This window comes from Enhydra lutris, unplaced genomic scaffold (genome assembly GCF_002288905.1).
Source record: "Enhydra lutris kenyoni isolate GAN:26980312 unplaced genomic scaffold, ASM228890v2 scaffoldscaffold46, whole genome shotgun sequence".
NCBI classification, from domain to species: domain Eukaryota; kingdom Metazoa; phylum Chordata; class Mammalia; order Carnivora; family Mustelidae; genus Enhydra; species Enhydra lutris.
Genome location: NW_019154130.1, coordinates 8358620 through 8386193, shown reverse-complemented (window position 1 = coordinate 8386193; position 27574 = coordinate 8358620). Strand labels below are relative to the sequence as shown.

Below are 27574 nucleotides of genomic sequence, written 5' to 3'. Positions count from 1 at the left end.
CTCAGGCTCTGTTAATATATATCTGATTCATCACTTTCCGAACTGATAAGGGGAAAAACCAGAGAGTGCCCTCAAGTCTTGGTGTCAGAAGAGAAAGCAGCATTTTCTTGCAAATACATTTATTTACCACAGTAACAACGGGACTTCTTAGAAAGTTCTAATATGTATTTTGAATTAGGTGAGAAATCAGCATACAGATTTTCCAAGTGTCTGGGTTCCTCTTATTCCCAGAACACTACTATCGCCCGTGGAGCACAGTTTAGGCGATGTTTCTTAAAAGATCATGCTGATTTCTCACCTGGCTCCTTGTATCTCCACTTGAGTGACGATGGCAACCATTCTGCCCTCTTCGGCTTGTCCGTACGGTGTCAGCAATTACTCGGGGGGAAAAGAGAAGTTATGTTTCCAGACCAATCCAGTTCAGAAAAAAAAAGAAAGTGGAATGGGGAGTTTGAACCTTTTTGTAAATTAGGGGGAAAATATGGTTGAAATGCCTTTCATAGTTAACTTTTGAGAGAATGAACATTGATGACTTTGAAATATTATAAATCTTTTAACATTAAGAGCATGCCTGGTCATGGCCCAGCTTTTAGAAGACAGCTTATTCTGTGAAGAATTCATACAACAGTGTCCAGCAGCTGTCGAAGTTCTCAACCTAGTAGCCCAGGAATGCAGTGCTGGTAAGTACCTGTGGTTTTCTGTCCCGTCCTCTATTATTAAGTGTTGTGCGCTCATTTCCGGTTTGATGATGGAATGCTAACATGCACGTGCACATACACTCCAAGTAGCTGAGCTCTAGACAGCACTTAGCACAACTTTTATCCCAGATGTAGAAATGTAAACAGCTTTCAGTACTCATGAGGTAGTAAATCAGCGTTTTTCGGTTTAACTTGGGGACCATGCCGGCATGTTTTCTCTCTTCCATTCATATTAATTCATTGCATTTATTTTCCTGTTAGAACTATTTATGAACACTTAGGGCTACTGATACTTTCTGACTATTGTCATTGGCTACATTTGAAATCAGAGGTGTTTGCACTAATATCCATCTGTGTGTGTGTGCGTTTAAACACAAAAATAGGGAGACTAGTATAAGGAACCATCAGTTTAGCAGTTATCAACTCATGGTCAGTCCTGTTTCATCTGTGCTGTACCCCCCTCCTGGATTGTTTTCAAGAATATTCTTCGATATTATTTTACCCATAAATATTTTGGTATATGTCTCTAAAAAATAAGGACCCTTAAAAAAACCAGAATACCATTTATGGTATCAGAAAAATTAACAGTAGTTCTTTAATATTAACTATCTAGTCCATGTGCAACTTTCTAATTTGTTTATTTGAATCAGGAGCCAAATAAAATTCTTACACTGTAATTTCATTGCTATCTCTTAATTTTCTTTTAAAATCTCGATTCCCCTCATTATGTTCTTTATTTTTTTTTAAGATTTTATTTATTTGACAGAGAGACAGCGAGAGAGGGAACACAAGCAGGGGGAGTGGGAGAGGGAGAAGCAGGCTTCCCGCCGAGCAGGGAGCCCAGTGCGGGGCTCGATCCCAGGACCCTGGGATCATAACATGAGCCAAAGGCAGATGCTTAACAACTGAGCCACCCAGGTGCCCCCATTATGTTCTTTTTGCCTTGCAATTTATTTTTTGAAGGGTTTTCTATAGTCGGGATTTTGTTGATTGTATCTCTGTTGTGTCATTTATTGTGTCCCTCAATCTTCAGATTTCCTGTAAATTGGTAGTTGGTCCTGGGTGTTTTTAAGTGAAAATTTATGCTTTGTCCCCAAGGATTTAACTGGACTCTAAGGGAAATTGCTCATAGATTAATATCCTCCAGTGCTCTAGTGGAGGCATTTTCATGAACTGTAAGAAATAAATGAATATTTTTAACTTCCTTACTGGTTTTAGTGGTATCCTTTGTGTATGCAGGGGGTCATTTTTATTATCCATATTATTTATTATTTCTCATGCCATTTGCTTTTCAGTCACTCCCTAATCTCTCCTTGGTCCATAAGTTTTTGTTCTTTTTCCCGTGGTACCAACTTCTGTTGGTTGGTCTTTGGTTTGGTCTTCACTCCGTATGTGTCTTCCTTTTCAAATCACCTTCCTCTTTTCGGGGTAGCGCTGTGGAACCAGTGACCACATTAATAAACCTCAGAGAGATCCTGAGCATAGAGAATAAGAAGAGAAGAAAAGGAATTTGCTAGGCTTCTCAGGGGAAATTCCTTGTGACTAAATGTGTGCCCATAATTCAGCTTTGTACTCGTGGTTGGGTCTTCGTTCCTGGCCTCTACTTTTTCATGTTCTTGGCCTCCCTTGTAGATCTACATGACTGATTTTTAGCAAGCATGCACTTGCTGAATTGATCACTCACTTTCCTTTCTTTCTTTCTTTTTTAAAGATTTTTATTTATTTGAGAGAAAGAGCACAAGCTGAGAGCAGAAAGAGAGGGAGAAACAGGCTCCCCCCTGAGCAGGGAGCCAAATATGGAATTTGATCCCAGGACCCTGGGATCATGACCTGAGCTGAAGGCAGGCACTTAAATGACTGAGCCACCCAGGTGCCCCGATCACTCACCTTTTTTAGGACTCTTTCTGAGTATCCTTTTTATACATTTTATTGAATAAAGGAGTCTTAAACTGTGAAATTAACTTTTGTACTTAATGTACAAGCTAGGAATCGTAGTGTTTGGAGCAGTGGCCTCAAATGGTTTTAATAATAACCCACCTAACCCATTTACCCTAATGGAAAAGAACTCTGCGGTCACAAAGAGTTGGATAGAAATGTGTGGGAAGTGTTGATTAATTGCACAAAAGAGAAGACTGTGAGCTTATACACATCAATTTATATTCTAAAATAGTGTCTTCTGTTAAATTTAACAGTCCTTAGTAAGTCACTTAATAGGTTACCAGAAAGTCCTTTGAAGTTTAAAGCACATGTCAAAGTTTGCTGGCTTCTCAGTCCTTTACCTGTGAACAATCACCAACAACCAACCAGCCCTGCTTCTGGATTATGTTGTAACACAGCAGTGAATTCTTAGAGCCCACAAAAGAGTCCTGGACTTTGCTTAGAAGCAAAGCTGTTTAATAAGTGATTCAAGGTGATGGGTAGAAGAGAAAGTTCTTTAATTTTTATTTTTGAATGTATCAAGACTTTTTATTTAATGTGTGAAAATATGAAATTTACCCATAATAATTAATACACTTGATTCTCTAAAATGAAAAAAAAAATCAGTGAATTTCTTCCATTATTTTACTTCCTCTGGGATGAATTAAGCAGAAGACTGGGCATTATAATGTTGACTTACTCCTAACTCAATTTTATAGCTTCTCTAATCCAGGGAAAAGAATATCTCATTTCCATTTGGTCTAGGAAGATAAGCAGTATGCCAAAGAGCTTTTTCCCATGAAGAAATATTTCTGCGAAGTTCACTGAATCCCTTGGTTGAAATAGCATAGGAAACAGATTTTAATCTGAAGAAAAGGCCTGTAGAAACCAGAAAAATTCCCAGCTTTATGTTCTTACAGAAGCCAGAATCTCTCTGGTCCAACTGTTTTTTTTTTCTCCTGCCTACTTCCTAAATATACACATTCCCTGAGCCAGAGGTTCTTTTCAGACTTTGCAAAGTTCGTAGGAACCCCTCGGAAGCATGTTTAAAATGCTTTCCCAGCTCCACCCAAAAGTCAGAATCACTTGAAGGTGAGCCTGGACTATTGTGCTCAGAAGGGCCCAGACCTCACCTGAAGAAACTGCACTAAGCTTTGCTGACCCACCTTCTTTGCACTCTGCCCTCCCCTGTGCTTTCCATAGCTGCTTCTGTGGGTGGTCCCTCCCTGGCTAGCCAGGCTTCCCTGACCTTTCTCTTGGGACTCCCAGCCTCATGAATACCCCACATTTAAGACTAAAGTCCTTATTTCCTCTGGAGTCAGCTCTCCTTTCCAGCTTCCCTGTTTTAGGTCATATTCAGATTGTGTTTTGTTTTGTTTTTTTAAAGATTTTATTTATTTATTTGAGAGAGCGTAAGAGAGAGCATGAGAGGGGAGAAGGTGAGAGGGAGAAGCAGACTCCCCACATTGTAAGAGTTATTTGTTTCAGGATTTTACTTATTTATTTGAGAGAGAGCACGGGAGTGGGGAGGATCAGAGGGAGAAGCAGACTCCCCACTGAGCAGGGACCCCCCAATGCGGGACCCGATCCTGGGACTCCAGGAGCCCCAACTCTTATAATTGGCTCTTACAATTTTTTAAAAGATTTTATTTATTTATTTATTTAGAGACTGTGTGTGCATGAGCAGGGGGATTGGCAGAGGGGGAGAGAGAATCTCAAGCAGACTCCATGCTCAGTGTGGAGCCCGACACACAGCCTGACCCCATCACCCTGAAATCCTGACCTGAGCTGAAACCAAGAGTTAACGCTTAACTGACTGAGCCACTCAGACACCCCAATTTTAAGAGTCTGTGTAATTTTAGCTGTACTAGTCTCTGACCAGGTAGCACATAAATAAATCTTTTCTCCCATCCTGTGGGTTGTGTTTTCACTTCCTCCATAGTATCCTTTGAAACACAAGTGTTTTTCATTTTGGTGAAGTCCAGTTTCTTTCTTTTTTCTTTTATTGCATATACTTTCGGTGTCCTATCTAAGAAACCATGGCCTAATTCAAAGTCATGAAAATTTACACCATTATTGTCTTCTAAGGGTTTTATAGTTTTAACTGTAAGTTTTTTTCAGGTCTTTGCTCCATTTTGAATTGATTTTTGTGTGTTGATTGAGGTACTCCCAAGGACTCTGACTCTTGACTCTCCTAGACCTTTTCTCCTTTTTCCAAACCGCCTGGAATTCCCTTCTTTCTCTGCTTATTGAAACCCTGTATTTTCTAAGCTCTAATTTGAGTCTGTCTTTACAAAGCCTTTCTGGGTCCCGGAGTGAAGTGTTTGTACTTAGATCCTATCGCATACCGCAGCCCCGTACTGCGAGAGTCTGCGACGTGTCAGTGCACGTACACATCTCCTCTGTCCTCCCAGGGTGGGAGCTTTGGCTCACGTATCTTTGTATTCTCCAGCACCTAGCACTGTGCCTTGCTCCTAGGAGATGTTAAATAGATAGTAGATGTTTTAAAAATCCGTTTCAATGATGAGCTTCCATTTTATTGAGTGTTCGTCCTGTGCTAGGGACTTAACTAAAAACCCCACTTGTGTTACTTCATCTCCTCACAACCTTGTGAGGCGCAGGTGCTGTTGTTACTCCCGTACTGGAAGTGAGACAGTAAATGCCGGGTAAGGAAGCCAGGTCCTGGATCCGGGTAGCCCCACTTCAGAGCTCACGCACTTGCCCACGTTGCTGCGCTGCTCTGTGTAGTAGACAAAGCTATCTCAGGCTATTGGCTTTTATTTTTTTTTTTTTTAAGAATTTGCATAATCTCCAAAGCATTTAATTGTTTTGACCCTACTCCAGAAGAGCTGGAGCTCTCTCGGGGGTGTGGGACTAACGTTCACGTGTTCCATGTGCTCCCCTCCAGGAGAGCGACTGGCGGCGGTAGAGGTGCAGTGTGAGCGGCTGCGGATGCTCTACCGGGACTGCGCTCGGCCGCCGCCGCCGCCGCTGCAGGCCGACCGGAGACAGGTGAGCCCAGCTGTAGGGCGCCGCGTTAAAGAAGGCCGCTGACCCCCGAGTGCCCTTTAGAATGAGCATTTGCAAAGCCATGGGAAGGTGCACGCTCTGTGCTGATGCGCTATCGTCTCTGAATGTCGAAGCACATCGATTTGACATTGAGTAATGAAAGATCACAGCAAAGGAGCAGAACTCATTAATTTGTAAATAATTTCTCACATTACCAGTAACAGAAAAAACTTAGAAAATTTTAGATCTAGGGGCGCCTGGGTGGCTCAGTCGTTGGGCGTCTGCCTTCGGCTCAAGTGGTGATCCCAGGGTCCTGGGACGGAGCCCCATATCAGGCTCGCTGCTCGGCGGGGAAGCCTGCTTCTCCCTCTCCCATTCCCCCTGCTTGTGTTCCCTCTCTCACTGTGTCTTCTGTCAAATAAAGAAAATCTTTAAAAAAAAAAAAAAATTTTAGATCTATAGTCCACATAATGATAATGATATAAGTTATAATGATAAAAGTATACATAGAGACTGAGAGTTGATTAGAAAGCAAAAGTGGCAAAGTGTTCCGAATTGGCACTTCTGTAAATGTTCTTAGCAGCTTATTTGTAATAGCCCCAAAGTGGAAACAACCAAAATGTTTACCTCCCTGGTGAATAGCTGCATCAAATGAGTGCATATCTCTGTAAAATGGAATGTTATTCAGCCTTAAAAAGTAAGGAAGTAAAAAACAAAAAGAAAAAAAAGTGATGAAGTAGTGATCCGTGCCACAATATGGATAAACCCTGAAATTACACAGAGAAAGAAACCAGGTACAAAAGACCATGTGTTACGGGTTCTCATCTATTTGAAATGTCCAGAACAGACAGATCTAGAGACAGAAGGCAGATGGGTCCTTGCCAGAGACTGGCAGGGATGCGGAGAATGAGGAGTGACTGCTAACAGGTAGGGACTTAAGAGGGACAAAAACACTCTAAAATTTGATGGTGGAGATGGTTGCCCAATGCTGCATTCACTAAAAACCATTGAATTACACACTTTAAATGGGGGGATTGTATGTTATGTAATTTGTATCTCAAAAAATTGGTGCATCTGGGTACAAGTATACAAAAATTGCTATTTTCTTAACAATTTTTCTATAGGTTTGAAACTATTTCAAAATTAAAAATATATATAAAAGACAAAATGTCCCCTGAAATGTCAACATCTCCATTTACCGTTGTCAGTGTAACAGCGTGACGGATCCCTGTATTTTTTGCATGACAACGAATCTCTGCTGTTCATACCGTTTTGCATCTAGTTTTTCTGCCTCCACAGATGATGACTGCCTTTCCACGTCAATCAGTAGAAACTTAATAGTTCAGTGTACCCTTGTGCCTCAGTTTCCCCACTCGGGCTTTTCTTGTTGCGTATCTGCATCATCTCCAGTTTCTTTCTTTCCTTTTTTTAAGATTTTATTTATTTATTTAACAGAGAGAGAAATGGCGAGAGAGGGAACACAGCCAGGGGGAGTGAGAGAGGGAGAAGCAGGCTCTCTGCTGAGCAAAGAGACCAACACGGGGACCAATCCCAGGACCCTGGGATCATGACCCGAACCAAAGGCAAATGCTTAACGAACTGAGCCACCTAAGTGCCCGTAGACTGTCTTTTTTAAAATACAGTTTCCTTTGTAAAAACAAGGTCTATTCTTAAAAGATGAACCTATATTATAATACCACTAGATAAAAATTTTTCTTCTTTGAGAAGTTAAAGGAATTTGTGTTTGCAGTCGTACTGAATGAGGCATTTTCCCCCCATTGTAGCCCAAAGAGATCACTTGGAGCCCCTCACGAGTGTTCCCGCCCGTCCGAGCCTGCATGTTCTCATCGCACCTTACTTCCGTCACCTTCCTGGCGGACCCCAGCGCTGGGGGTGGTCTGCCCCGGGGCACATTTATCTATGCCACCTCACCACTGCCCGTTCAGGTGAGAAATCACACGATCTCTTGCCTATTTCCTTCATCTTTGAAAGAAAAAGTGAGTTTCAAGGGCCCAGCTGGAGCCCTCTGATTGCCTGCCCGCTTCTGGTGTTTCCTCAGGCCCCATCTTTTTACTGGGAAATTGAAATTGTTTCCTATGGAGATACTGATGACGACACGGGACCAATCGTTTCCTTTGGCTTTGCTACAGAAGCAGAGAAACGAGATGGGGCTTGGACTAATCCAGTGGGCACTTGTCTTTTCCATAAGTAAGTGGTTACTATTGCTGTTGCTTAAAAAAAAAAAAAAAAAGTAGTGGGTGTGGGTGTTTTAATACTAAAATAATATTATAGTCTCAACCTCCAAAACCGTATAAAATACCAGTTGGAAATATATTCAAGTTGAGGCAAAGAGAATAGCTCTTAGGGTTGCTCTGGTCATTACTCTTGTGCTACCGAAGCCCCTCATCCTGTTCACTACTTAACTGCCTCTGTGTTGTCCAGTCAGCCTTGGCTTTGACTTTGCTTTGCTCGCTTTCCTAGCAATGGCCGAGCCGTGCACTACAATGGTTCCAGTTTATTACAGTGGAAGAGTGTGCGCTTGGATGTGACTCTGTCTCCTGGTGAGTGCGGTGGGAGCTTTTTTTTTTTTTTTTTTTTTTAAAAAAAACACCCTGTGTATTTCTGTTGTTCCCAGATTTTGTCTAAATAGGTTAAAAGTAAAGAAACTTGGCAACTGGAAATGGGCAATTTGTCTTTTAGTGAAAGCCAAGCACTTGTCATTGCAGTCTGCTAGTTTACAGCAAACCGCTCCTTTCCGGAGGCCATTATAAGAGCCTCCATTTGGTAAGGTAGGAGTCCCATGTGCTTCCGTTCCTGCATCCTTAGAAAAACCTGAGATTTTTGCTTCTCTTTGAAGTTGAGTCTTTTGTCAGCTTTTCACTGATGAGCAGATAAATAGGTTAAAAAAAAAAAAAGTTTATCGCCAGCCCTGAGGAACTTGCAGAATGCATTATCCATAGCTAACGTGCTGTACACTTTGTTCTTGGGGGCCTAAACATCTGGTCCTGCTTCGACACATCTGCCCAAAAGTTTGAGTCACGTAGACCGTTGATTCAATTAAAACAACAATAAAAACCCTTCTCCCTCTTCTTTTTAGCCTCCAAATAAGTATCTTTCTCTGTATGGGTGAACTGGGATCCGTCCTTCCTGCTCTAGCAGAGGAGCAAAGTGTAGGCATCGTCCTCTTGCCATTAGAAGCCCCCAGACGTGTTGGCTACGTAGTTTCAGACAGTACATTCTCGCATCGTTTCTCAGGAAGCTGAACTTGTCCTACGTGGTAGATGGTCTGGGCTGCTCACATGGGGAATAATAAGTCACCCGATCCATCAGGTCACCTTGCGCAGCTGGCTCTGGATGATTTTGCCATCACTTCACTTAGGGAGCTGCTTGTTAAATTACACCTTCCAGGGAGTGCAGTGGTCAAGTTATGACTTAGAGATAATTTCCTGGCAGTTACTGCTCTCGCATTTTCTGGAGCAAAACTGGGACATTTCAGCTGAGGACTTAAGTGTTTCCAGCACAAAACAGTCACAATTTGCTGTTTGAGAAAGTTTTGCATGGGACCTCAGGCAAACATGCCCCCCTCTTCCTAGAGAAATGTGTCTGGGTAGGAATCAAGAACTCACTTTTTACAGCAGCATCTTAGCCTCTGTGCCAACACTCCTGGTGTCCGTTCATCAGTACATACTTGATGGGCATCTCCCATGTGCCGGGTACTTCTCTGGGCCCTGGAGATGCCGTGGGAAACGGTGATAAGTCCCCAGGCTTTGGGAAGCCCATCCTAGTGGTATGTGGAGCATAGGAGACTGTAATCAAAAGCAGAATCGTAGAACTCCATGCACTTCGTGAAGAGTTCACATTGAGAGACTAATCATATGGCCCCACGTGCGAGCAGCGTGCCTGGAGCAGCCAGTGTGGGAGCGCCGATGTGCTGGGCGCGCTCCTCTGGGTCTCTGAGCTCTATCCTATTCAGTTCCTCATCCGAAAGCACCTTGTCTTGTCTTCGCTTCCCACAAAAATGCCTTAAACATATAAGTAGCAGGTGGGACAGAAAGTGACTTAACTATGTACCTCTAGCTTACTTTGTGGGTTGGGTTTTATAGTATTAAGACCATTTCTAAATCTTCCACAAACTTACCGAGAAAATACTACCTTTTTATCTTTGTGCCATAAGTAATTTTCCGTGTGTCAAAAGGGGAAAACTTCTATTTCTCTATTTAAAAAAAAAAAAAAAAAAAAAAAATCCTACCCAGTGTTTTCCCTTTTTGTCTTGGCTGCCAGGAAAATAAAGGCTACATTTAATGCATAACTTAGACACTAGGCATTTTCTTGTGAATAGTTTGCATTCTCTTTTTAAAATTATTTCAGTTATGTTACTTTGTATTTACTCAAGTGCAATACATAACTTCAGACCTTTTTCAGATGTAATTAGTGGCATAAATAAAGATAGTCGATATGTGGCCTCATCATGCTGGTTGCAGTTTGGAAGTTTCTTTAATAATCAGTGAAAGGGAAAACAAGATGTCTCCTTCCCGTTCTCTGCTGTAGGTGACGTGGCAGGAATTGGCTGGGAGAGAACCGAGGGGACCCCCCCTCCTCCGGGGCAGCCAGCCAAGGGCCGGGTGTACTTCACATACTGTGGGCAGCGCCTGTCCCCGTATCTCGAAGACGTCTCTGGTGGGATGTGGCCTGTGGTTCACATTCAGAAAAAGGCAGGTTAATCTTACTGGGAAGGAAAACGAGTTCTCCTTAGGAATTTGGGTGGTGCTCAACCACGCTGGGGAGGGCGATGTGTACTCTACTGAACCCACACTCAAATGCTCATCTCACCCGGAGGCACCCTCGCAGACACACCCCATAGTAATGTTTAGTCTGGCATCCCGTGGCCACACTGACAGTGAAATTAACCATTATGGTATGATTGCAGATCATAGGCTTTATGGAAGCTAATCTGACCATGTCCCCACTACCTTGAAGAAGCAATGCTTGAGCCAGGTCTGGCTTATCTGGCCTTAACTTGGCAAAAGCAGAGGAGAAACATGTCCCCGGTGAAGGGAGCAGCTTGTGCGGCAGCATCAGGCAGGAAGGAGCAGTGTTGGGGACAGGGACGGTCACCGTCTGAGTAGCATAGGGTTGGGAGAGTGAAGTGGGGTTGGGGAGAGGCAGTGACCCGTGCAGGGCTCCGTCTCCACCCCAGGGCACGCAGTTACTCGGACCCCTCTGTCTCGTTCCATATGCTCTCGCAGAGCTGGGGCCCTTCCTCTGGTTTGATGTTGAGTGACATTCGTCTTGGAGTGTTAAATAACTAAACAAACCTAACCCCTTTCAAATCTTTTATTTGCTCTCCTTCCCAGAACACCAAGACTCGAGCTAACTTTGGCTCCCGTCCATTCGCCTATGCTGAAGGGCAGGCCCACCGCAATGCCGCCGACCTGTGCACCGATCTGGCCGAGGAGATCAGTGCTAACTTTGAGGCCCTGCCCTTCGCCATGGCGTCTGATAGCGACAACGACGCCGGCACCAGTATTGCGTCCGACCCGGGCACTCACGGGCCGCCGTGCCGCATTGCCGCCGTGGCCACGGCTCAGCAGCGTAAGTCGCCGCCTCCCGGAGCCCCCACTGCTTCCTGGGAATGCAGGCACTGCTGATTCACAACCCAGCCAACCTGGGCTCGCTCTAGTGGGCCCGGTGAAAGAAAACGGGGAGCAGGAGATGGGGTCACTGTACTTTCGCTTACTAGAAGGTACATTTCCCCACATCCGGGAAACCTGCCATTCCTCAGTGCCGGCAGAGCATCGCCACATGGAAATGCAAGCCAGAAAGACTATCCACTTTTTATAAGATGGCTGAAAGCCCCAGAATTTTGTGGCTGCCTCTATTTTTAAAACATTAATTATTTAAGTTGTTTTAGAACTGAGGTCATTAAAAAAAAAAACAACTGAGGTCATCAAAGACTGATAAAATACTAATTATGGAATCTAGGTGGTAGGTGTTAGTGCACACTGAAGAAGCTCTCCTGATTATTTGGCAAATTTCATCATCAAATAAAACCAGGCTTCCTGATCTAAAGGTGTGTGCAGACTGTAACTGGCCTGGTTTGCAGACTGTTTTAAGACTCTGTTTATTTCTTTTTCCTGATGAAGAACTTGCCAAATTTTTCTCTGAATGGCATGAATTCTATCCATAGAAACGATTTTTGGAATCAGGATCGTGATACATGATTAGTTACTCCATGGCTCCTTCAGAATCCCTTCAAGTGCTAGAAATCTTTCTCACAAATGAGGAGCTTCTGGTTTGTCTAAGGCGGAGAGAAGTTCATGATCTTTCCGGCCTGCTCTTGCCTAGAAGTCACCGCCCCTGTGCTCTGTTACAGAGTATGACAGTGAAACCTCCTGTCATTATAAAGTCGAACTCAGCTATGAGAATTTCATCACCTCGGGCCCGGACCCCCACCCACCTCCCATCGCAGACGACGAAAGTGATGACGAGGATGATGACGACGTTCCTCAGGTACAAGGCCCACAGCGCTCGCGCGGCTCCCTGGTGACCGGACGAGCCTCCAGGAACGATTTTGATCTGAGGGTGCAAGGCCGGAGTGGTGACACGTCCAGTTATGTCCCTGAGTTTGAACGGTAGCTCTGGAACATTCATCTTTGAAGCCACATATCAGTAGCAGTACCTGCTAAGCTCTTAGGCCCAGTACCGATCTGGGTGTGGGAGAAATGGGGTACCGTGCTAGTGATTCAGCACTGGGTCAGGGACCGTGTGGAGGGCTTACTTGGCTTCAGAGGGAAAGGAAGGGCTTGCCACAGTTGGGGCTGTTGCCCGCCCTGGCATCTGAGGGCAAGATTCTGCTGCTGGCCTTGAAGTAGGTCAGGGAAGGGCTGACACCCACACGAGGTGCTTCTCTGTTCATGCCTTTGCCTTCTCTTCCAGGAGGACCACTACGCCCTACTGGTGAAAGCCTGGGAGACCAAGGTGTTCCCTACTATCCGAAGACGCTTCCGCAATGAAGCAGAGCGGAAGTCCGGCCTGGACCAGATCAAGGGTGCTTTACAACTAGGTCTGGTGCTTTATGCTTTCCTTGCGAGCTACATCATGACTTGAGCTGTGCTTAGATGAAACTCAGACGTAAATCAGGAAAGAGGGGTTCGTCTAACGTCAGGCCAGACATAACCTTGTCCTCTACCTGTCCTTTCCTGAGCTCTGTGCTCTTGGGCTTCCGTTGCCAGCCTTTTCTTTGCCTGTCAGCTTAACTCCGTGTTTGGGTTGATGGGCTGCTGAAATGGTTGTGCTGGGAGGTTGGATGGCCTGGGGGTTAATAATTTGGGCTCTCAAGTTACAGCTGTGCTATTTGCTATCTGTCTGACCTTGGGACAGTTATTGAAGCATGCTGGTCTTTCCTCCCCTTTAACACGGAAATCAGTGATGGTGACCACCTTTATGGATATGAGAAATAAGTGCTTTAACACGGGTAAAGCTCCTAGGAGCAGTGCCTGGCACAGAGTAAATGTTCAGTTAATATGGTTCTAGATGTCACTGTGGTAACGATGGTGGTATTTTTCTCCCATGAGCATAGTTTCTCTAGCAAAGAATAATGCGAAGTTTGACCCCAGACAGTGGACTATTCGTGAGTCTTGAGTGCAGGTAGCTAATTTCTGTTTTGAGGATTTTTCTCATCTTGTGAAACACCTGCTTTTTTCCCCCAAACGTGGGGCCTCAGGGATGTGTGTAAGAAGTTTCTCATTTTTGTCCTATGTCAGCAGCCTTGCTCCTCTTTGAGCTTGTCCTGAGCTTAGGACCAAATAAAAAGGAAAGCCCCCACTAGACCTTCGTGTTTTGGCCAATTAATATGCCAAGTCCCAGATATCCAGTGATTACTTTTCTCCCATGTTGGCACCAGGACTGAATCAGCATGTGTGAATGTATGGTTTGATTTTTACTTATTTACTTTCATGCTTTCTATCTCCAAAGCTGAGGCGTATGACAGTGAAATGATCTTGTTTAAACTTAACCTGTGGGCATAGCCACACCTCCCGTGACATGGCGGGATTGCTTCCTGCTCTTACCAGAGCCTGGATTCAGCTGCCAACCCAGTTCTGGGGCAGATAAGTAGTAAATCTTCTCTACTCTTGAGTTTGAGACAGAGGGAACGACATTAGGAAAACCCTTGGTGGGAGCGCACGAGGCAAGGGGCAGGGAAAAGCGTTGGGCGCGTGAGGACTTTGGATTTTATTCTCTGCAAGATGGGAAGCCACTGGGAGGTGGTAAGCAAAGGAGCAACACAATTCAATGTAGTAGATCCCAGAGATAGAGGGTTTGCTCTTCCCCATCTGTTTTCAGCCTCTGAGAGGAAATGCCCTTGTGTGCTTTGTAGGAGGGCAGGACAGACCTTCTCTCAGGTTCTAACGACTCTCACTTAATGCAATGGCAGGTGCACTGCCTCCCGCCTCCAGGCTCCCACGCAGCGCAGGCTTCAGCGTCGGGAGGCCTTCGATTCGGTGGCATGTGCTGAGCCAACCGTTCATCCACTTACCTGTCCCTGCAGTCAGCCTGCCTCCTGGGCGATGGGCCCCTGGCGAGGGAAACACCCAGTGGGCCATGGCAGGTGACCTGTGGTCGGGGCTGCGCGGTAGATCAGGGTCCGGCACATGTGTAGCTCGGCCGGGCCAGTCTCGCGTGGCTTCTGTGACAACCTGCTATTTGAGTGGAGATCGCGAGCTGACGGGCTGAATCTGGCTTCCACTGAGAACCATAATGCACTGTTTTCAGGGGGGCTGCTGCTTCTTACCGCTTTGGAGAGAGTAAGAAAGTGGGGGAGAGAATTTACAGCGTGCAGGTGGAAAGCCCTTGTATGTGATCGTTGGTTGCTTTGCCTTTATTTTGATACAGGTTCTGCTTACATTAGGATTTCTTCTCTTTTCCCCTTTGGGGCCACAGCATCTGTGGCCAAGGGTGCCTCCTCTTTTTCTGCTCCCAGTGTGGTTAGGGGAAGGTATAGACAGCACAGCAGAAAATCTGATCATCCAAAAGTGGCCCTGGACCAGAGGGAGACCAATGAGTCCCCCAGACGGGCCTCCAGCCCCTAATGTGGCCTCTTGCCAAGGCATTCGCTGGGAATCCGTCCGTGTGCTGTGACTAGTCATATGAACCAAATTAATTTAAACCTAAAACATTTACCTTTTGAATATAATCTTCATTGTAGCCATGGCAGAGGTGAAAAGGAGGCTGGGGGATGGCTCGTGGTCCCCAAAGGGCCACCCCTATGAGGTAGAGCAGCCTCCTGTTGTCCAGTCCCCGAGGAAGGTTACTGACCCCACCCCTGTCCTGAGCGTGGTTGAACTTGGCATCCTTCCCGTGTCCCTGGATTCCTGCTGGGTCGACAGCAGAGGATTTGTTCTCCTGTCCCTCGTTCCTTTGGAAAATGTTGCAAGATTATTTTTCCATCATCTTCCAATATCAGGCCACACCTCTGTTCTCTCTGACAGTTCCTTCTCCAGGCATCCTTCTCTAATTGCAGCCTCCTCCTTCTAAAGTATGCTCTGAAAATTGCTGTGCCTTTTCCCTCCAGCAAGGCCAGCATGTAAAGGAGTGGGAGACGGGCGTGCAGGCCATCAGCCTGCATGGCAGCGCCTGTGGCCGCCCCCGTGTCTGAACCCATGCAGCATGGGAGCTACGGCCGCACTGGCAGATGGAGATGTTGTACCCCACCTCCCCGTGCGCCCCGCAGGGCCGTCTCTTCAGGGACGTGTGTTGACTGCATTTATTAATTAATAGTGGTTGCTGCTGGTGAACGTAATGATGTGTTCTCCCTTGGGAAGGAAGAACACAGCCAGTTCCAGTGCTGGGTAGGAGAAGTTGGTGGAGCTCTGTCTGTCTTAAGCAACATGCGATTGCTGTAAAAATCGCACAGTCCAAAAATGTACAAAGTAAGAAGCAAACCTTCCCTCACTTCTTATCCTCCGTTTGTCCTCTACTTAGGAAATGAAATGACTGCATAATAACGTCCCGTGATTTTTAACCATTCTGTATTGCTGAATATTTTCCTCGTCTCCATTTGGGGATTTCCGAGCGGTGCTTCAGGGACTGTTCGTGGACCTTTACACACACATGCTTGTGTTTTTGTGGGAGAAATTTGAAGGGTTCTGACAAGTAGGGCATCGAGTGTTTTAAAGTTGCTAGACTCCCATAATTACCTTCCCCAAAAGGCTCTATACTTCTGTGGATGGTGTTTGAAGGATTCTCCTAACTCATCGTTCTCAGTGTGAGTCAGTGTTATGGTTGACCCGAAGACCGTGTACTCTTCGGAGAGTTACCAGTGCAGTCATATTTTTTTAGGTATGGTGGACATTGCCCGACAGACGGTTGAATTCCTCTACGAGGAGAACGGTGGTATCCCAAGAGACCTGTATCTTCCCACCATTGAAGACATTAAAGACGAAGCGAACAAGTTCACAATTGATAAAGTTCGAAAAGGTTCTGTTTTCCCTCCTACTTCATTTGTGAAGCTTCCTGTGGAATGAGGGGTTGGGTGTTCACTTTGAGTGTGAGCAGAGCAGCTGTGAGCTCCCCTGGGGTGACTCTCCTTTTGTGGAATGACAGTACCTCTCGCAGCCTCTCTTCTGTGAGGCCCTAAAGCTTGTGTGGCCTCCGGTGGCCGCCTGTACATTCCTTTGTGAGCTTGCTGGCACCCACAGAGTGAGATGGGGTACGGGGGCAGAGGGAGAAATGGGGCATGGATGGGGAGGGGTCCAGATAGGCCTCCCAGCTTAGGTCAGGGCTGCTGAGCTAGAACCACGAATGTGTGGTTGCGCTGCTTTTTAGAATTTTAATAGAACATGTTTATTCTTTTGATTAAAAAAATCTATTGCAAATGGAATACTATGCAGCCATCAAAAGAAATGAAATCTTGCCATTTGCGACGACGTGGATGGAGCTAGAGGGTATAATGCTTAGCGAAATAAGTCAATCGGAGAAAGAAAACTATCGTGATCTCCCTGATATGAGGGAGAGGAGATACAACATGGGGGGTTAAGGGGGTAGGAGAAGAGTAAATGAAACAAGATGGGATTGGGAGGGAGACAAACCATAAGTGACTCTTAATCTCACAAAACAAACTGAGGGTTGCTGGGGGGAGGGGGTTTGGGAGAGGGGGGTGGGGTTATGGACGCTGGGGAGGGTATGTGCTATGGTGAGTGCTGTGAAGTGTGTAAACCTGGCGATTCACAGACCTGTACCCCTGGGGATAAAAATATATGTTTATAAAAAATAAAATTAAAAAATCTATTGCATTTTTTGAGGAAATGAAAATACGGAAAAGCACAAGAAAGAAAACTGGAAACCACTCATTATCAGACCTTCACAAAGATATGAGAACATCAGGAACAGAGGCAGAAATATATATTTTCATTCTCTTTTTCTCTTTTAGATATAATTTGCATACCATAAAATCTACCCTCTTAAAGGATACGATTCAGTTTTTAGTAGATTCACAAGGTTGTATAACCGCTATACCATTGCCTCTAATTCCAGAATATTTTCATCCTCCAAAAAGAGCTCCTGTACCCCCACCATTCCCCATTTCTCCTTTCCTTGAGCCCCATTAATTTACTTTTTGTCCCTATGGACTTGCCTCTTCCGGATATTTCCTATGAATGGGATCCTACAACATGGGGTCTTTGGGTCTGGCCTCTTTCATACAGCGCAGTCTTTCAAGGTACACACATGTTGTAGCATGTGTTAGTACTTTGTTCCTTTTTATGGCGAGATAATACTCCAGTGTGCGGGTGGTACCCCATTTTTTAATTCACTGATCAAATGATGGACACTTGGGTTGTTTCTAACTTCAGGCTGTTATGAGTAATGCAGCTGTGAATGTGTGTTTTCCTTTCTCTTGGGTAGATATGTAGGAGTGGGATTGCTGGGTCCTATGATAAGCTGAACTTTTTGAGGAACTGCCAGACAATTTTCCGAAGTGCACCATTTTACATTCCCACCGGAAATGTATACAGCTTCCATTTTCTCCATATCCTCACCAACACTTACTACTCTGTTGGTTAGATTATAGTCATCCCAGTGGGTGTGAAGTGGGGTCTTATTGTGGCTTGGGCTTGTTCCCTAATGACTAATGACATGGAACATCTTTTCATGTGTATCTTCATTTTTCTTTGGAGAAATGTTTATTCGAATCCCTTGTCAATTTTTTTAGTTGGCTTATTTGGTTTTTATTACGAGAGTTCTCACACGTTTTGTTGTACGATCGTCAAGACTGACCTTTGTACCTTTTTAGTTACAACTAAACTGAGGTATTGTTAGATGCTGTAGAGCTATTTTAGGCTCTAAAATATAGGGTCCCAAGATGATAATGGTACTTGCTTCTGAAAAAACTTCTCCTTCTGCCCTCCTCAGGCCTCACGGTAGTAACCCGCTCTCCCGACAGCAACAACGTAGCCAGCAGTACTGTGGGAACTGCTCTGCCAAAATTTGCCATCCGGGGGATGCTGAAAACCTTTGGGCTTCATGGAGTTGTCTTAGATGTTGATTCAGTGAGTAAACAGCCTTTTACGTATGCGGAGACATTCATGCTCAGTTTCCCTGTGCCTTAAAAAGCAATCATTCAGGGATGCCTGGGTGGCTCAGTTGGGTTAAGTGTTTGCTTTCGGCTCGGGTCATGATCTTAGGGTCCTAGGATCGAACCCAGCCCTGGGCTCCCAGCCCTGGGCTCAGCGGGGGGAGTCTGCTTGTCCCTTTCCCTCTGCCCCTCCCACCCCTTCTCATGTTTGCTCTCACTCACTTGCTCTTTCAAATTAAAAAAATAAATCTTTTAAAAAAACCCAATCATGCAGCTGGATTACTCTTCGGATTAGGGATGAGGAAAGTGAGCTAATTGCTCACACCAAAAGGCTTTCCTGAGGTTTTCTCATGGGCCCAGATCAGGGCTGGTGATAGATGATGATAAGCTCTTAATGCTGTGCTGTCAGCCCCCTTCAGACCACGCTGCCTCTGCCATCATTTTGTCAGCCACGTTCAGGCCATCCCTCCATTCTTCCTACCCAAGTCCCAGGAACATTCTCCTGTGGTCCTTGATAAATGGATGGTCAGCATGACCTTTACAGACACAAGTAAAAGAAATAGTTTTATGATTTTGATCACGTCATCTTGCTGGTTCTCCCAGCCTCGGTTTTCCAGTATGCAACACGAGTGTGTTAAACCCATGGCGTTCTCCGGGTGGGGGTGGGGGTGTTACAGGTGGGGGAAAAAGGAACAGAAAATGCATCCGGACAAAGCCAAAGCTTTCTTTTGAAAATAGGGTCTTTTGTGAAAGTGATGACTCCACGATTCTAAGGTCTCATGCACATGCTGGCATGTGAGAAGTTTCCTGAATGAGAAAAGCTGATGAACCTATACATAGTTCAAGCCTAAGAGTCTCTGATGAAAAAGGATCTGTTGCCCCATAGATGAACTAGAATCTGTCCAGACAGAGATACAGCAACAGGTCATGTTAGGTACCATTAATGGTGTGAAATGGAAAGCTTTACATTTTTACTGACTCCATTTCACCCAAACTTAATTATGAATCATTAATTTTTTTAAAGATTTCAATGTATTTGAGAGAGACAGGGCACGCATGTGAGCAGTAGTGAGGGGCCGAGGGAGGAGGGAGAGAATCTCAAGCAGACTACTTGCTGAGCACAGAGCCTGACATGGAGCTCGAGCTAAACCCTGAGATCATGACCTGAGCTGAAACCAAGAGTTGGACATTCAAATGATTGAGCCTCCCAGGCGCCCCTTGAATCATTAAATTTTTTTTTAAGATTTTATTTATTTATTTGAGAGAGAGACAGTGAGAGAGCATGAGAGGGGAGAAGGTCAGAGGGAGAAGCAGACTCCCCTTGGAGCTGGGAGCCCGATGTGGGACTCGATCCTGGATCTCCAGAATCATGACCTGAGCCACCCAGGCGCCCTGAATCATTAAATTTTTAAGAGAGGTTATTGACTGGTGCCTTACTAAGGTGAACATCTAAGTAGAAAATTCCATTAGTAATACTATTAATTTCCCACTGCCTTCTGATATAAACTTCTGATCCTGGTTATCAGAAAGTATATAACTGACCATGTTTCTCAGCAATGGAACTATGTGCAAGTATAAATTAGAAAAATAGAAAATTTGTTAAAATAATTGTTATTTCTCAAATAGTTTGATTCTTTTAGGTTTTAATAATCTGTAACAAAAATTACGTTCATATTTAAATCCAAAGCCTATATGCATGAGTTTACTTTTTTACTTTCCTGCAATAAAATAGAGCTATCAGATTTCCTGCTTTTCCAAAATTATTATTTTTTCAAAGGTTTATGTATTTGACAGCATGCGCGGGGGGTGGGCTGGGGAGCAGAAGGAGAGAAAGAGAAGCAGACTCCCCACTAAGCACAGAGCCCAACATGGAGCTCAGTCCCTCGACCCTGAGATCACAACCCAAGCCAAAATCAAGAGTTAGACGCCCGACCTGTCCAAGCCACCCAGGCACCCCATGCTTTTACAGAGTTGTCAGCATAAAAACAGTGAACATAAAACAATATGCACTGAATTGTGACTGAAATATAGCACTGTTGTCTTTATTTATTTATTTATTTTTTTTAATTAGAGTTGGGGGAAGGCCAGAGGGAGAGCGAAAATCTTAAGCAGGCTCTGAGCCCATCAAGGAGACCAGTACAGGGCTCATTACCACAACCCTGAGATCAGGCCCTGAGCCGAAGCTAGATTCTGATACTTAACCAACCGAGCCACCCAGGCGCCCCTGTCTTAAATTTCTAATTCATGATTACATACCAGTTAAAATTTGAAAACCAGTATGAAAACACTAAACACACTGTCAATATTAACCAGATGTCTTTGACCTCTTAGAGATTCAATATGTGAAACTAACATTTATTACCATGAAACTTTGATGTATATACATACGTATTTTAAAACTTGAGGGGGAAAACTCAGTGCCCAAAAAGCAAATAGACCGTTTCTTTAACTGTTGTAGGTAAATGAGTTAGTGCAGGTAGAAACGTACCTCCGAAGTGAAGGCGTGCTGGTCCGGTACTGGTACCCTATTGATATGCTGGAGAGGCCCCCGGCAGGCTACCGAAGGACGGCCACCAATGGGCTGGTCACTCTGGACAATACCAACCTTCAGATTCACAGGTAAGACTGAGCCCTTCTTTCTGGTGGATCACAGAAGTGCACTTATTATGTCTCTACCACGTGTACTGCTTGTCATTGACAAGCTTTTCCTTCAAAGCTGAGAGTCAGAAAGAGAGACGGAAGCTAGTAAAGTAACAGCAAAATGGCAGGAGTTAGGAAGAAATGTGCGATCTGGTGTCACGCCACCTCTGCCATAGGCTCTCTGCTGTGAGCTGCAGTGGGGAAGGGGGTGGAGGGGAGGCTGGAGATCCAGAAGAGAGTGAAAAAGCTGTAAAGAGTAAAGCCAGTCCAGAAGAGGTAACAAAGAGGATGTCCAGGCCTGGTGGGAGCAGCCAGCTCATCTCTCCATTCAGCAAACAAAGTGTTTACTCCTGAATGTGTGCTTTGTGCCTAGCACTGGGCGGAGGTCTCTAAGGAAGCACATGCCTGCCCTCCGTGGATTGTCTCTCTCCTCTAATCCATACCTGCCGTGGCTTTCCATTTCCCTTGGAGTAGAATTCAAACCATTAACCTGACTCGTGAAAGCCCTGCCTGGGCCCCAAAGTCTCTGCTTCTCCATGTACTCTGTCAGCGGTGCTGGCCTTTCTGCGTCTCTCAGACACGATTCTCATGTCTTCTGCGGGGTCTGCGCGTGCTCTTCCCTCGGCCTGGAGTGCTTTGCCCTGAACTCTGCGTGCCTGTCTCACTCTTGTCATTCAGATCTCACTATGTCGCCTTTCCAGAGAGGGCTTTGCCTCCCCGTCTAACGTAAGCATGAAGCCACGTGTTGTCCTAGCGCCACATCTCACTTCCTCTCTAGGACCTGATGTTCTTGCCTGCGAGTTTGTGCAAGTTTGGTTTACTTTATTTACTGTGTTGTGTCTCCTCCTCCTAGACTGTGAGGTTCCCTGAAGCAGAGACTTTGTCTCACTCTTCGCCAGAGCCCCCCATTGTCTGATCGGGACGCTGGCTCAAGTTGTAAACTCAAAGTATCTGTTGAAAGGGATTCCAAAACATACAGGCTTGAATATCAATATGATAGTCCTACAAGTTTCTAAAGCTTTATTTTGTAAGTGAGTTGTATTTTTAGCAAATGGCTCTGATAGATGTAACTTAATGACCTTTGATTAGCAGCTGAGCGAGAAGGCAAGAAAGCGCTTTGTAAAGTTACAATCAGGCTGTCGATGTAGGACATTTATTCTTGGGATTATGGTGATGATCTCGGTGTCAGGAGAACTAAGAAGTCCGCCCCATGGGTTTGTTTGATCAAGAAAGTGGATGGATTTGTCACCACAGTACAGATACCCTCCGCGGTGTGCTCTTCCTAAGGCGCTCACGTGGCTGGGAGAGGACTTAGAGCGGTAGATGGTTCAGCAGTAGCCTCAGAGGCGTTAACAGTCTGCAGGGACAGAGCAGGGACTACTGGGCAGGCCTGAAATAGTCTCACCCCAGCTGCGGCCCCGAAATCTGAGGACGAAGCTGCAGGGAGTCAGTAAGGGCTTTTATTCCGACCTCCTCTGTGTTGCTGGCCTGACCCCTCTGAGCGGTGCCCGTGCACTCAGCCAACCGACCTCCGTGGAGGGAGGAGACAGGCAGGTAGAGGCGGTTTGTTTTAAAGTCCGGCGTAAGAGTATTCCAGGCTGGTGGAGAGGAGAAAAAAACCACCTAAATGCGGCATCTCAGCTGTGTTTGTCTTCACGGCTGTACAAACTCACCAGGTCTTATGTGGCTTCTTTAATTACCGTTATGCCCAAATCTGAGTTAGGGTAGACCAGCATTACATTTAATTCAGATCACTAGGCACTACAGGGTGAGCCCTGCTGGGTCCAAATGGGTTTTAAACCTAGACTTTTTAGAGACAGTAGGGCTGCTTCTATCTTGCCTTTTTAGTTAAGTGCTTAATACCAGGAGAATTTTTTTATATTAACATATAATGTATTATTTGCCCCAGGGGTACAGGTCTGCGAATCATCAGTCTTATACAATTCACAGCACTCACCGTATCACATACCCTCCCCAATGTCCATAACCCAACCACTCTCTCCCTCCCCCCAGCAACCCTCAGTTTGTTTCGCGAGATTAAGAGTTTCTTATGGTTTGTCTCCCTCCTGATCCATCTTGTTTGATTTTTTTCCCTCCCTACACTCCACGACCCACCCACCCTGCCTCTCAGATTCCTCATATCAGAGAGATCATATGATAATTGTCCTTCTCTGATTGACTTATTTCGCTCAGCATAATACCTTCTAGTTCCATCCACACTGTTGCAAATGGCAAGATTTCATTTCTTTTGATGGCTGCGTAATATTCCACTGTGTATATATATCACATCTTTCTTATCCATTCATCTGCAGTTGGACATCTAGGTTCTTTCCATAGTTTGGCTATCGTGGACATCACTGCTATAAACATTGGGGTGCAGGTGCCCCTTCAGATCACTATATTTGTATCTTTAGGGTAAATACCCAGTAGTGCCATTGCTGGGTCGTAGGGTAGCTCTATTTTCGACTTTTTGAGGAACCTCCATGTAGTTTTCCAGAGCGGCTACACCAGCTTGCATTCCCACCAACAGAAAGGGTTCCCCTTTCTCCACATCCTTGCCAGCATCTGTCATTTCCTGACTGGTTAATTTTAGCCATTCCGACTGGTATGAGGTGGTATCTCACTGTGCTTTTGATTTGTATTTCCCTGATGCTGAGTGGTGTTGAGTACTTTTTCACATGTGTGTTGGCCATCTGGATGTCTTCTTTGCAGAAATGTCTGTTCATGCTCTCTGCCCATTTCTTTTTTTTTTTAAAGATTTTATTTATTAGACAGAGATCATAAGTAGGCAGAGAGGCAGACAGAGAGAGATGAGGAGAAGCAGGCTCCTTGCTGAGCAGAGAGCCCGATGTGGGACTTGATCCCAGGCCCCTGGGATCATGACCTGAGCCGAAGGCAGAGGCTTAACCCACTGAGCCACCCAGGCGCCCTCTGCCCATTTCTTGATTGGATTACTTGTTCTTTGGGTGTTGAGTTTGATAAGTTCTTTATAGGTTTTGGATACTAGCCCTTTATCAAATATGTTGTTTGTGAATATCTTCTCCCATTCTGTCAGTTGTCTTTTGGTTTTGTTAACTGTTTCCTTTGCTAATGCCAGGAGAATTTTTAATAATGATGATTAGTTGAAAAAATACAGGGAGCCTCTCCTATGCTTGGTATTAGATCATTTGCCAAGAGATGCAGTTTTGTTTTGTTTTTTTTAAGATTTTATTTATTCATTAGACAGAGATCACATGTAGGTAGAGAGGCAGGCGGGGGGTGGGGGGACAGGCTCCAAGCTGAGCAGAGAGCCTGATGGGGGCTCAATCCCAGGACCCTGGGATCATGACCCGAGCCTGAGGCAGAGGCTTTAACCCACTGAGCCACCCGCGCGCCTCCAAGAGATGCAATTCTAAATGAGACCCGTTTAGTCACTAATGAGCTGTTATTCAAGGTGAATGCTAATTACTTCAGAAATTCATCACACAAAGTGTTCACAGTGAATGTTTTATATGCACTTTAGTGAGCTGTGGTTTCCAGACTGTGTAGCTCACCCATTTAAAGCATACAAGTCGGGGGTGTTTAGTATATATACAGACATGTACTATCTTCACCACAATCACTTTTAAAACATTTTCATTCCATAAAGGAGAAACCCTGTGCCCCTTCTCTCCTTTAGTTCAGCTTTGTCCCGTTTCTATGGATTTGCTTGATTCTGGACAGCCTGTGTGGATGGAACCACTTATTGTGGGGCCCTTCGTGTCTGGCCTCTTTTTCTTGGCACGATGTCTTCAAGGTTGATCCATGGCGTAGCAGGTTCCGGCGCTTGGTCCTTACTGCTGACGAATGTTCCAGTGTGTGCATTTACCTTTCCTCGCTTGATGGACTTTGCGCTGTTTCCAGTTTGGGCCACTCCAAGTAACGTTCGTGTGAACATACATGTAGAAGTTTTGTGTGGATTCTCTGTTTTCATTTCTTTTTCCACGGTGGTTTCTGAGTAGAGAAAATCCAAACATATTTAAACATGACTTTTTATTTAAGACCGAAGTGACTAGCTTGGCGTGCAGATTCCAGGGCCGGAAGAGAGGCCTGTGGCCCGGCCCAAGCCCCAGCGCTCAGCGCGTTCCCCTGCTTTCCCCGCAGAGAGCTGCTGCGGTGCGAGGCGGCGCTGGCCCGGCTGTACTGCCGCGTGGCCCTGCTCAACATCTTCGCCCCGAAGCTGCCGCACTTGTTCACCCGCCTCTTCCACATCCCCGCCATCCGGGACATCACCCTGGAGCACCTGCAGCTGCTGTCCAATCAGCTCCTGGCCCCTCCCCTCCCAGGTAAGCCTTGGCTTCTGGCGGGCCTAGTGACAACAGCTCAGGGTGGGGCGGCCCTAAGCGCCAGCCCAGCCCCAGGCAGGAGACTGGGGGTGAGGGACTCGCTCTCCGGGTGACACAGGCCTTCAGCTGGTGTAGATAAACGGCCCTAAAGAGTTGCGATGGTCTGGGCAGCACTTGCTCACTTTAAAAAATGGAAGTATACTACGTGACCTGTTAGTCCTTGACCTGCTAAGCACGCACTGAGCATCCCAACCAAATTGTGGATCAAGGAAAATTTAAGCATCGCTTAGGAAGTCCTGTCAATGTACTGTGGCCACAGTCATTGTCAAGGCATTGTTCAGAAAGGAAAATGTACCTTTTATGAGACTGACGTGCTAACTGCTGCGCTAACGAGGCACCACCTGAGAATGTACCTTTTACCCAGCTCCTCCATAGCCAGCCTCATTGGTTCATTGTGACTTCTGGTGGAGCTGTTTCGGTGGGCCAGGCTGTGTGTATCTCCTAACCTTGGGGTCCTTGGTGAGGCTTCTAGTGAATGCCAAGCGACGAACCTGCTTAGCCCAGCCCAAGACCAAGGGGCCCCTCTGTCTTCCCCCAGCACCTCAGCCTCCCCTTGGCCTCCCAGCAACTAAGACGGGAGCACAAGGTGGGAGGGCAGATGGCCCTCAAGGCCCAGCAGGCATCTGCCAGCTGTGGAGGTCCCCGTGAGCATGAGTGTGCTGGAGTCCCTGGCCCACCCCCAAGAACTTAGAGGCTCCAAAACATCTGGACAGCTTTAAAGTGTTTGTGGAAGAAGCTTTGCCATAATGACCTCACACTGGCTTTACAGACTCCCTAGCAGCTCCTTGGGGCAGCTTGGGAGGGGCCCGGGCACACAAGTAGATCAGGCTCTGGGAACCCCTGCATCCAAGGAGCTCCATTTCTGTTTCATAGGCCTGGGGCCGCCACTTCAGATTTGATTTTAGAACAGTTTGGTTGCTTAAAAGAAAGGAAAAATTTAGACCGCTGATGTGAAACCCCGCCCCCAACCTGCCAGCCTACAGGATCTGATCAGTAATGTCTCCTCTGAGACGCTCTGTCCGAGTTGCCCCATCCTGGTTTTCCGGGAAGGCTGCTCACTGTCACCCACATCTGCCCGCCATTGGCATCTGTGGTCCTGGCAAACTCGGGTTTTCTTTCCTGGCCGCAGATGGCACCATCAGCTCCAGCTCCATCCTCCTGGCACAGTCTCTGCAGCATTGCGTCCACTCCCAGAACTGCTCGGCCACAGACCTCTTCTACCAGGGCAGCTCCCAGACAGTGAGAGAGTGGCTCCACGTGGCCATCACCCGGACCCTGCACCAGGGTGAGGAGAGCCTGCTGGAGCTAACGAAACAGATCTGCTCCTTCCTGCAGGTAGACGACTAAAGCTCTCATGTCCCTGCACCGGGCCTATAACTTTTAATTAGAAGTCTTACTGGCTTGCTATAAATGACACACACTCTTCCCCAATCCCCCTAAGCCCCGCTGAACCAGTCTCCTTTTCCTTGTGGCTTTCCCATCTTGTCCCATCCATAGTGGCCTCCCTCCCGACGGCTTTCTTGTCCCTAGGATCCTGTGACTGCATATGCGTTGGCTCTGTCCTTTGCCTGGGAGTTGGGGGATGAAGTGCTCTCCTGTGTGTGGCCTGTGGCTTTCCTTGTTAAATCTCTCTGCAGACAGCGCCCGAGCAGTTCCCCTCTGAGGAGTTTCCGATTTCGGAGTCCAAAGTCAACATGGATGTTAATTTCCCTGGGGCGGCTTTTGTCGTCGTGTCTTGCAAAGAAAGTCAGTCTGGATTCCGCAAAGAGTAAGTTGCCCGTTCTCCAGGAGAACTAATGGGAGAGAAAACTGGAGTCTGGTGAAACTGACTCGAGTTGTTTTTACTCGTTAGTTAACATGCACCGTATTTGAAAATAGCCTATAGCTCTTCCCATATTTCTGTTTGGGAAATTCATCCTTATAAAGAACGACCTTCTAGGATGTGGTGGGAATGACTCAGAAATGCCCACTTCTTACCCTCCACCTCCTCCCTGATGTGAGCAGCCGGACCCTGCTGATCCTCCTCCCCTCCCCCCTTGCTCCACAGCTCCTCCTTGTACAAGGCGCCATGGGCACGGGTGCTCGTGTACGGGCTTGGCCACAAAGTCAAGCGGAACGGCCAGCTAAACCTGATTGAGGCCGTCTGTTACCCACGGGATGCATCTCCGGCCAACACCGGCCTCACGCCGCCGCCTACCGCCAACCAGTACCCTTCGGTGATCCTCTCCACAGACAAGGTCCACATCAAGCTGGGTATGTCTCTGAGTTAGCGCTTGGTAAGAAGAACACTGTGAAGTTATTTTTGGCTTTCCTTCTTTCTGGAGATAGAAAGGATCTTGTACGTTGCTGTGTGTGGTCAGTAAAGAAAGGAAGTG

At 46.0% G+C, this 27574-nt stretch overlaps 1 protein-coding gene across 6 annotated transcripts in view; it reads left to right on the top strand.

Annotated features, from left to right (window-relative positions):
• LOC111156404 (HECT domain E3 ubiquitin protein ligase 4) overlaps nt 1-27574 on the top strand; it is a 183678-nt gene that overhangs the window by 129117 nt on the left and 26987 nt on the right. For all 6 annotated transcript variants that reach the window (XM_022517273.1, XM_022517269.1, XM_022517271.1 and 3 more), the window contains 16 exons: nt 565-680; nt 5524-5627; nt 7409-7570; nt 7684-7832; nt 8106-8185; nt 10173-10336; nt 10979-11216; nt 11998-12134; nt 12561-12687; nt 15963-16100; nt 18033-18169; nt 20654-20814; nt 24958-25139; nt 26329-26534; nt 26837-26967; nt 27247-27452. In XM_022517273.1, coding sequence (XP_022372981.1) covers nt 565-680; nt 5524-5627; nt 7409-7570; nt 7684-7832; nt 8106-8185; nt 10173-10336; nt 10979-11216; nt 11998-12134; nt 12561-12687; nt 15963-16100; nt 18033-18169; nt 20654-20814; nt 24958-25139; nt 26329-26534; nt 26837-26967; nt 27247-27452 — 2438 coding nt within the window. The remainder of the gene's footprint in view (nt 1-564; nt 681-5523; nt 5628-7408; nt 7571-7683; nt 7833-8105; nt 8186-10172; nt 10337-10978; nt 11217-11997; nt 12135-12560; nt 12688-15962; nt 16101-18032; nt 18170-20653; nt 20815-24957; nt 25140-26328; nt 26535-26836; nt 26968-27246; nt 27453-27574) is intronic.